General features: G+C 51.2%; 1 protein-coding gene across 1 annotated transcript; it reads right to left on the bottom strand.

Annotated features, from left to right (window-relative positions):
* Positions 1-7480: 7480 nt before the first annotated feature.
* On the bottom strand, positions 7481-9429 carry LOC135229000 (testis-specific Y-encoded protein 2-like). The gene is made up of 5 exons (XM_064278744.1): positions 8851-9429; positions 8116-8193; positions 7887-7998; positions 7637-7782; positions 7481-7534 (listed from the first exon to the last, which is right to left on the bottom strand). The coding sequence occupies exons 1-5, from the start codon at positions 9427-9429 to the stop codon at positions 7481-7483; spliced, it is 969 nt and encodes a 322-aa protein (XP_064134814.1).
* Between the last annotated feature and the right edge of the window lie 1196 nt (positions 9430-10625).

Raw genomic sequence — 10625 nt, 5'->3', positions numbered from 1 at the left:
CCCCTAGATTGTGACATATATTCAATTCACTTAGTTTTTCAGGTCTTTGTTATAAGTGGGACCACAAGAAGCATCTTGCTATTCCATCAATTTGACCCAACCAAGACTAATAATTTTTGACAGAGATGAAAAAGCATTTCAGTTGAGGTAAACAGAGATCAAAACAGAAAGAAATAATGGAGAAAATCAACAAAGCCACAAGTTGATTCTTTGAAAAGATCAATAAAACTGCAAATCTTCAGCTAAACTGACAAAAGTCAGAGGATGGAAATAACAAAAATAAGAAATGAAACCGAAGACATTACAACAGATACAACAGAAATAAAAAGGACAACAGTGTACCATAAAAAGTTGTATTCCAAAGAAATTGAAAACGTAAATAAAATGGGTTGATCTCTAGAAATACATAATCTACCTAAGCTAACACAAAAGAGGTAGAAAATCTCAACAAACTCATGAGAGAAGAGATTGAAGCTAAAGACTTTCAGGAACAAGAAATCATGGGACCAAATTAACTGGGGGACTTTACCAAATATTCAGAGGAAAAGCAGCACCTTCTTTCTCAAACTTTTCTAAACTATAGAACAGATAGTAATACTCCATAACTCATTCTATAAAGGAAATGTTACCCAGATTTCAAAGCCAGACAAGGAAACAACAAAACAAAACAAAGCAAAGAGACCAATATCCCTCATGAATAAACACAAAAAAATTCTGAATAAAATACTGGTGAACAGAAAACAGGAACACATTAAACGAATTACACATCTTGAACAAATTGGATTTATTCCAGGTACACAAAGATGATTCAACATTATATAATTTATCAATGTAATCCACCACAATGACAGCAAAGTAACAGAGCTACATGATCGTTTCAATAGATGGAGAAAAGGCGTTTGATAAGATTCAGCACCATTTTCTAATAAAAATTGTCAACAGTATATGCGCAAAAGGGAAATTCTTGAGCTCTTCGCGCTGCTCCTGCTGCTGCGCGTCCCCCATGGCCACGACCTCCACCTCCGGCGTTCCATCCCCCGCCACCACCACCTCCTCCTGCGCCTCCATCTCCCCCTCCCAGCCCCGCTCTCCTCTAGCAGCACCCCACAGAAGACGGCGGCCTCTTCAGGCGTCTCGTTCTTCCCTGCGCACCTGCTGCGACCTGCTCCCGCCTGGCGCTACAGCTCCCCGGGGGCTGCTCCCCGGGACACCCTGCACACTGTCCCTCTAAAGGCCCACTTCGCAGGCCGCTGTCCTCCCAAGGTCCCGGGGCAGCCCGGCTTCCCCAGGCCGCGCCTCACTCACCATGGGGTCTGGTGGCCGCTGGGGCAGGTGTCACGGGGACGGTAAACCGACCTGGCCCGGGTCAGCCGCTCTTCTCAGACGCGCCCCCTGGTGGATACAGAGCGCGGGCGCCTATCGCGTGCTCTGCACCTACAGTCTGCACACTTCCGGCGGGAACCGGCTTTGCCCTGCCCCAGGCGGTTATCCTGAAGGGAACCAATTCCGCCTCCCACTCAGAGCTGCCTCTGCACTACCGGGCCCCAGCCTGAACAGGGTGCCCCGCCAAGGACAGAGGCCGTCACCCTGGCTCTCCAGATGCAAGGTGGCTGGACCCTCGTGATTAGCGCTGCAGCAAGTCCAGGCTGCTCCTGCAGGCACGTGGTGGCGCCTCTCTACTGTGCCTGCCACCACTTGTCGCTCAGTCCTCGGTTGCAGACAGGCCATCACATGGCTGAAATCGTTGCCCCACACAGGCAGCCGACACCTTGCCCTTTCGCACCCCACCCAGCCAGTAACTTTCCTGTGCTGACTGTGGCACAGGACAAGTGCTTCCTGCTGGAAGCCTCCTTCTCTCCCTACTTTTCCCACGCACTTCTCCGTTGGCCCACCTGAGGCCACCCTGAGGACCCTGACTCCAACAGACCGAATCTTAAACAGAAATGGTAGCAAGGAAAGAAGGAAAAGAGACAGGCAGATGAAAAGGACCAGGAGGCATTGGGGAGGCAAGGAAAAAGGAAAGAATGTGTGGGATAAAGAAAAAGAGTGAGACGGAGAGAGACAGGCACAGTGTGGGTCTTGGGGTGTGGGTGGCAAAGAAAGAAACCAAGAAACAGGAGAGAAGGAAGGAAGCAATCAATGAAATGTCAGACCTGACAGGACCTTGGCCCCAGTGACTCACCTGATCTGACAACCTAACTGCAGCAATTCAGAGGATTCAGTCGCCAGGCCATGCTACCGCTCCTCAGCAAAAGTACCCAGGGAGGAGCTTTGGTGTCCTCTGACCAAATCATTCGCAGGGAATTCGGGTCCCACACTAGGCTTTTCATTTGGATTCCTTGTCCCTTCTCTGTGTCCCTCCGTGTATCTCTCTTCTCATTACTCTCTTGCCTGACTCTGTGTTTGCCTGTCTTCCTCTGTTGTCCTATCTAATGCCAGGGAAGGTTAAAGCAGGCCCATAATGGACTCCACTGTGGACCCCTTCTCATATACTTGTTGGCCTGAGAGTGGGAGCTGCTAGGAAAGTCCCATTGTGTGCACAGCCAACTCTATCAGTCTTGTTTGAGTCTCTGTGCTGCTGTATGTTAAAAAGTTCAGAAGGGAGTCAAAGTAGCCTTTTATAGCATTGGCTGCATTGTAGCCTATTCCTGAAATCCTTGGTGGCACTCTCTATTCTTTGGTCACCGTCTGGCTAGTGAGTATCAGGACACTTAGAGCTTACCTAGAATTGGGCAGGATGGAGGCTCAGTGGGTGATGCAAGAAGCTGTTTGTTCTTTTCGCTGATACAAAAGTAATGCATGAGGCTGGTGGGTGTTGACCAAAAGTCCCGAGTAATCTTGGGCAGGATCTGACAACAAGGTGTATCGTGACCAGAATGGGTGTATGCATCTGTCAAAACCCACTACCTTCCACTTCTGAGGTGGTACAGTGGCTCTGGGTGTTTGCAGAAGTATTTGAAGGACAGTCCCACCACCAGATGAGAATACTTTGCATTGTGTGATGTTGAACATTAGAAAAAATTGGATAAAAAAAGAAAAAATCCCTATGTTTAAGTGAAAAGTGGGTGTGGTGGGGAATATCTGGGGCATAAGGAAGTGTTTGGAGCCCCGTTGTGGGAGTGGTAAGCGTTGGGCTGCTAACCAAAAGGTCAGCAGACTGAATGCACCAGGTGTTCCTTGGAAAAATTATGGAGCAGTCCTACTGTGTCCTCTGGGGTCCCTCCTAGTGGGAACTGACTTGTGGGCACCTAACGACCCAAGAACAACAAATGGAGATTGCATCATTCAGGGTTCAGAGATAGTGGAGGCATCCTGCTTGTAGGGGATGACTGCCTGGCTTTTGTTAGAGAGAACTTTGTTTTTTGAAGAGGAGAAAATGGAGAAAGCATGACTGTCTCTGGTTTAGAAAAGAATTTCCCCAGGACACAAAGGTGAGCTGCCCTACTCCCTTAGGTGAACCCTCTGGTTCCTGCCTCCTTGTGCCCTTGTCTGTGTGTAGTCCAGGGTCCTTGATGTGGATGGGTCGTGCGATTCCAAGCATTTGAACATGTCAATGGCCATGGCTGTCCTTCTCTCATATTAAATGACATCATAAAAGACCCAGTCTTAGCCACTCGTTCAAAGGAAAGAGGGCTACCCTGAGTGGTCTGGACATGTCAGTAAGTATTGCTGGGAAACCTACCGGGCAATGCTCCAGCCAGGAACTGTTGCGAAGGACTGCCCTTCAGACTGAATGGCAGAAAGAAACATGTTTACAACAAGTTGGATCCTACTGCACACAGTTGCTTCTCCAGTCCAGCCTCCATAGGAGAGTGTGGCACGGCCTACAGCTCGGATGCAGCTCTGAGACAGCCTGTGCTGCAGCTAAGCTGTGCCCAGCAGCTGACCCAGAGGGATTCTGAGATAACCAACAGGTGTTGCTTTCAGGCCAAAGTTTTGGGTACTTGGTTACAGAACAGTGGAAAAGAATTATACCTGAATTTGTCACTTGCCCAAAGAAAATCCTATTGATTCCAACCTTGCTCTACTGGGTGAAGGTTTCATGTGCACTAACAAAGAAGGAAAATTCTGTGGTTATATTGTGTATCATTGATACATACAAATACAACCCTGGTGGCATAGTGGTTAAGTGTTACGTCTGCTAAACAAAAGGTCTGCAGTTCATATCCACCAGGCGCTCCTTGGAAACTCTGTGGGGCAGTTCTGCTCTGTCCTATAGGGTCACTGTGAGTCAGAATCGACTTGACAGCACTGGGTATATACACATACGCATACACAAATATGCATATATTTATATATACGTGTTTCACATATAGGTAAAGGCATATATACACATGCACATGTGTATCTGAATCAGGTCTGGTCTCTAAATTGCTTTGTCCACATTACAATTGCCTCCCTGCTCCCATTGTTGCCTGCCTCCCCCATCAGCGATGCACGCAGATGAATATGGCCCTTTTGATGATTTCTTCATGTGAAGGATGGCTTTTTCTTTAAAGCAGGTGAAGTTGTGTCATGGGAGGAAAGCCGACTTGCACTGCCATGTCTTTCCGGTAGATTGACCTCTTTGAGGTAACACAGAGCGTCGGGATTTACATGGATTTATGACCTCCAAGTGACTGGGAGACTACCGTGTCTGATCATATTGTCACTACAGCATCTGAACTCTCACATCTGCAGCAGTGGTAGCGTCAGGACCTTGCCTTGCAAGAGATTAGGCCTGTTTCTGGGAAGCAGGGGGCCTAGGAAGGAACACCCGAAGTGCTCACCACTTCCAAGTGAGGCTTTTAACCCATGGGTGCTGTGCTCCAGGCTTCTCCCTTACCTTGGCCCGAGGCAGATAAGGCTGATAAGGCCTTGGAACATTTACACGTACTGGCTGTTTAATACACTGTGAGGTGAGCCACAGGCGCTGGGCAAACATGCCCCCTGCGGTGTTCCATGAGCAGAAACGTGCTCTTACTGGGGTTGGCAGTGCTACACCTGGGGGTCTGTGACCTCGAGTGGAGCCTCTGTCAACAGACCCAAGGCTGTCTGTAATAGGGAGAGATCTACTACACGGTCTCCATCTCCGAGGAGCGCACATGGGAGGACAGGCTTGCAGTAGCATATTGCCCACCACGGGCCTCCCCAGCCTGGCCAACCAAGTCCACTCTTCGCATGGAATTCCCTTGTGCCCCAACACTTATGAGGACGTATGCTTACTTTTTCTGGTGCTCCCACTTCCCACTGTCACCAGAGACATAGTGCCGGGAACACCTTTACAACTTGTGCCACACCTCAGTCTCCTTTTCATGCATTTTCTACCAATGCCTAACACATGAGTTTGTACAAGTGTGGCCAGCAGCACAGGTCCTGATAGCAGGCATAGGCACTGGTGTATGTTTTGTTGAATGGCAAACTGAATTTGAAGGTGCTCTCCAGTGTGTGTTCTGTCAATGAGTCTGCATATATCCTAGGCTGAGGATGTTGGGTCAGGCATTATGCAGGCAAAGTGAGCATGCAACTGAGGCTTTGCCAGCCTGTTAGCCCGTTGGGCTCCAGACCTTTTCCTTTATCTTTTTACTCCTTTTTGAAAATTCTGAAGACCACAACTGACTGGCCTTGCTGTGCTCTCTGCTGGTTCCCAGCCCCTGCCTGGGAGAAAGTGCTCAGCCTTCATCTGGAATCCCAGAACATGCACAAATCACTCTCTTACTCAGTAGCCTGACTCCAGCACACACTGGCAATTTCCTGACAACAAATTTGAAAGCCCTGTGGGATGAGATGGTTTACTCATCAGGCCCACCCTCCACATGCACACACAAACGCTCACACTGATACATACATTATTCCACATGCATTTCAATAGCAGGACACTCCAGGGTTATTGCAGGCTCACATCTTTCACACACACATCCTCATCCCAACTTCATTTATGACAGGGCAGCAGTGAGAACCAAGTTGACTATTCCTCTGCACCTCTGCACTAGCTTCCAGGTATGTGCTGTTTGAGGCAGTGTGATGCTCCAACGACTCTATGGCAAATGCTCTGGGTGCCCTAGGAGACAGACCTAGAGACAAAGACGTACAGAGAGAGAGAGAGAGAGAAAATAGGACACAAATGGAAAACACAAACACTCATTAAAACTGTTTATTTATGTTGGCATCTCTTGCCTAGAGGGGAGATGAGAGGGTGGAGGGGGTTAGAAGCTGGCGAAATGGACAAGAAAAAAAGAGAGGGGAGGGAGAGAGCGGGCTGTCTCATTAGAGGGGAAGTAATTGCGAGTGTGTAGCAAGGTGCATATGGGTTTTTGTGTGAGAGACTGACTTGATTTGTAAACTTTCATTTAAAGCCCAATAAAAATTATATACATATAAAAAAAAAACTGTTCATTAACCTGAACATTATTTAACAGATTGTGTGAATTCCCCGGAGCAGCCCTGGAAAAACTCTTCTTTTCCCCCATAGGTTGTATTAAATTTCTCCCACCTGGACTGTAAAATTGCCCTTGCCAAGCTGTGCAAGGTGGCCTGTCTTCTCAGGATGGCTGTGGGAGGGTACACAGGTGGAGCAGAAAATTCAAAGAAGATTCCAATGATCACAGCAGATGAGATGAGGGGACAATGGGGTGAGACAGTGGGTAAGATCTGGAGGTGTGGTTTGGGAGGATGGTAGAAGGGGCTTCCTTCACGCTGAGCTTAACCTCAGGAAGCTGGTGCAGGCCTGAGGGAGGCTTGACAGCCATGGGACAACAGTTCAGAGAAGGGGTTCTGGGATTGTTTTGCTTCTGTCAGAGTAGTCTCAGCCAGTCATGCTCCGAAATGGATTGAACTGCATCCCCCAAAGTTTACGTTGAGGTCCTAACCTCAGGTACCAGTGACCATGACCGGGTCTAGAAAATAGTCTTTGAAAACATCATCGCTTAGGAGCATCATCAGTACAGTAGGTCCCAATCCCCATTTGAGGTAAGCCCTGATAAAAGAGAAGAGGTACAGAGAGACAGAAAGAGAGATGGTGTCCATATGGAGATGAACCCACAGGACAACAAACTCCTGGGGGCTAGCAGATGATGAGGGAGACAAGAAAGGATCTTCCCCTAGAGCTTTCCAACAGAGACTGGCCCAGGCAGGCTCTCTGAATGTGGACCATGGCTCTGAGGCAATGCCTATTGTTTAAAGCCACCCGCTGTGCGGCAGTTTGCTAGGCATCCCTGGGAATCCAGTCCACGTGCCTCCACTTGGGTGAAGCTTCCCTAGCCTTAAGCTGTTTTGCACTACAGTCCTCCAGTAAGCTCTTTTGCACTACAGTCCTCTGGTATGCATGTCTCAGACTGACTCCCCAAATGTCCTGGGGTGACTCACTGTCTCCCTGTGTGCTTCAGGGCCACAACTCCTCTGCTTGAGAAGTGACTTTCCCTGGTCCCCAAAAGCACTCACTTCAGCCCTCTACCCCCTTGAGCTCTTACCTGATGTCCTCTCCACTCCTCCTTCTGGTCCTTTAGTCCCTCAGGTAGTACCGCAAAGGATCGACCCATAGGTCCTTGCAGATGATCTGGTACAGGAAAAAGATGGGTCAGGCCAGGGCTCAGACCTCTTGCCCTAGCAGCAGGGGAACTCACTGAGACCATTTGTGGTGTTACCCACAGGCGCCCACCTCAGCAATCCTGTTAGACCCTGGGCTGTTGTGGTCAGAGAACCAGCTGAAGAAGTGAAGCCTGCAGCCAAGCTGTGTGCGGCAGCGGGACTCACGTTCATAGTCCCACAACCACTGGACTGCAGTGGAATGAGAGGCCCTGTATCCTGGTTGTGGAGGGAGGATGAAATAATGAGGGGAAGGGGCTGGATCCTGTTGTCCAGGTTGTACCGCTCACCTTCTCACCCCCATGCAGGCTGCCACTTCTAACCTGTGATGTTAACTTCATATTCCTTAATGATCATTTCATTCCCGAAATAGGGGTTGCTCCCAAAGAAAAACATGATCTTGCAGTGGTTCTTGGTGCCTCTGAACTCCTGCACCTGGCCGAAAGGAGTAGAAAGGCAGGGTGTCAGGTGTTTTCAGGAGCCCTGCCCTTGCCTGTTTGTAGGGATGGACCCTTTCCCGTTCCCCTCCCCCACCTGACGGCTGGGACTGACCTCCAAATTGATCAGGTAGCTGAGCATGTCTTCCTCAACCTGAGTGATCATGATTGATATCTCCGGGTGGTTCACAATCTGCTTTGGGTCAAGGAGTATCAGTGGCTGGCGACAGAAGGCTTCAAAGCAGGTGAATACACCTGGCCAGCAATAGTGGCTGAAATTGGAGGTACCTGCCAGAGCCACCCTGCCTGCGCCTCAACCATGGTCCCTCCTGGTGCAGTGGATCCCTGGGCTTTGTGCTCATCTGAAGCTGTCTGCAGGCTCACTTGCAATCAGCCTCCTGTTAGCTTCGGATCCGTCTCCTCTGTTGTGTGTGTGTGCTGAGGGCGGCCCTGACACTGGAAACAGCTGCGTGTGGGTCCATGCGAAGGACAAGAGCTGGGAGGCAAAGCCGACTTGTGAGGAGGACCTTTGTTTTAGCATTGCCCCAGCCGTAGTGACTAATTGGTGAAGAGGCGCAGTCACGGGCTCTGGTCCTTTGAGCGATTCTTCTCTCTGTGGACTCTGCTCCTACTTCCTGGGAAGTTTTGCCCTGCTCACTACATGGCCTAAGGGTTTAAAGGCAGTCCCTTGATCACAGTCCTCTTAGGGTGGCCGCTAGCAGGGGCCTCTCCCACCACCAAATCCTCCCTGGACTGTCTTGCATGAGCCCCACCCCCCTTTCCTACACCAAGCCCTCAACCCCCCTCCCCAGCCTTAGACGCCAACGGAAGACAAACCAAGTAAGGATACTGCTTGGACCCAGAAGCCGGGGACGCACTGGATGATGAGTCTTCTCTGGTCCAGGTACGGCTTGCAACTCTGCAACAGCTTACGCCGCAGGCGAAAGTAGGCCCTGCTGGCTCTGGTGTTCCAGGCGTTCAGCTCTAATTGAATAATCTCCAGGGCCTCCAGGGAGCGCCCGAGGCTGCCGGGTGCAGGCGATGGCTGGGCCTGCTCGACCTGGGGGTGTTCGCGCTGCTCCTGCTCCTCCGTCTGCACCTGCTTTTCCGGGTCCGCCATGGCCACGACCTCCACCTCCGGCATTCCATCCCCCACCACCAACACGTCCTCCTCCTGCACCTCCACTCTCCCCCTCCCGGCCCAGCTCTCCTCTACCAGCACCCCACAGAAGACGGCGGCCTCTTCAGGCGTCTCGTCCTGCGCCTGCGCACCTGCTGCGACCTGTTCCGGCTTGGCGCTACAGCTCTCCGGGGGCTGCTCCCCGGGACAACCTGCACGCTGTCCCTCTAAAGGGCCACTTCGCAGGCCGCTGTCCTCCACAGGTCCTGGAGCAGCCCGGCCTTCCTCATGCCGTGCCTCACTCGCCATGGGGTCTGGTGGCCCCTGGGGCAGGTGTCACGCGGACGGTAAACCGACCTGGCCCGGGTCAGCCGCTCTTCTAAGAATCGCCCCCTGGTGGATACAGACCGCGGGCGCCTATCCCGGGCTCTGCGCATACAGTCTGCACACTTCCGGCGGGAACCGGCTTTGCCCTGCCCCAGGCGGTTATCCTGAAGGGAACCAATCCCGCCTCCCACTCAGAGCTGCTTCTGCACTACCAGGCCCCAGCCTGCAGAGAGCGCCCCACCAAGGACAGAGGCCGTCATCCTGGCCCTCCAGATGCAAGGTGGCTGGACCCTCGTCATCAGCGCTGCAGCAAGTCCAGGCTGCTCCTGCAGGCACGTGGTGGCGCCTCTCTACTGTGCCTGCCACCACTTGTCGCTCAGTCCTCGGTTGCAGACAGGCCATCACATGGCTGAAATCGTTGCCCCACACAGGCAGCCGACACCTTGCCCGTTCTCACCCCACCCAGCCAGAAACTTTCCTGTGCTGACTGTGGCACAGGACAAGTGCTTCCTGCTGGAAGCCTCCTTCTCTCCCTACTTTTCCCACGCACTTCTCCGTTGGCCCACCTGAGGCCACCCTGAGGACCCTGACTCCAACAGACCGAATCTTAAACAGAAATGGTAGCAAGGAAAGAAGGAAAAGAGACAGGCAGATGAAAAGGACCGGGAGGCGCTGGGGAGGCAAGGAAAAAGGAAAGAATGTGTGGGATAAAGAAAAAGAGTGAGACGGAGAGAGACAGGCGAGGTGCGGGTCTTGTGGTGGGGGTGGCAAAGAAAGAAACCAAGAAACAGGAGAGAAGGAAGGAATCAATGAAATGTCAGACCTGACAGGACCTTGGCCCCAGTGACTCACCTGATCTGACAACCTAACTGCAGCAATTCAGAGGATTCAGTCGCCAGGCCATGCTACCGCTCCTCAGCAAAAGTACCCAGGGAGGAGCTTTGGTGTCCTCAGACCAAATCATTGGCAGGGAATTCGGGTCCCACAGTAGGCTTTTCATTTGGATTCCTTGTCCCTTCTCTGTGTCCCTCCGTGTATCTCTCTTCTCATTACTCTCTTGCCTGACTCTGTGTTTGCCTGTCTTCCTCTGTTGCCCTATGTAATGCCAGGGAAGGTTAAAGCAGGCCCATAATGGACTCCACTGTGGACCCCTTCTCATATACTTGTTGGCCTGAGAC

Source organism: Loxodonta africana, chromosome Y, assembly GCF_030014295.1.
Source record: "Loxodonta africana isolate mLoxAfr1 chromosome Y, mLoxAfr1.hap2, whole genome shotgun sequence".
In the NCBI taxonomy this organism is placed as follows: domain Eukaryota; kingdom Metazoa; phylum Chordata; class Mammalia; order Proboscidea; family Elephantidae; genus Loxodonta; species Loxodonta africana.
The sequence above is the reverse complement of the archived record's forward strand: the minus strand, read 5'-3'. Positions and strand labels throughout refer to the sequence as shown.

Bases quoted from the DNA above. Each gene is read 5' to 3' on its own strand.
- LOC135229000 (XM_064278744.1), bottom strand. From the start codon at position 9,429: ATGGCGAGTGAGGCACGGCATGAGGAAGGCCGGGCTGCTCCAGGACCT. The intron at 8,194-8,850 runs GTATCCTTACTT...GACCCAAAGCAG, and splicing joins CCGGCTTCTGGGTCCAAGCA to ATTGTGAACCACCCGGAGAT. The intron at 7,783-7,886 runs GTTAGAAGTGGC...CTCCACAACCAG, and splicing joins ATATGAAGTTAACATCACAG to GATACAGGGCCTCTCATTCC.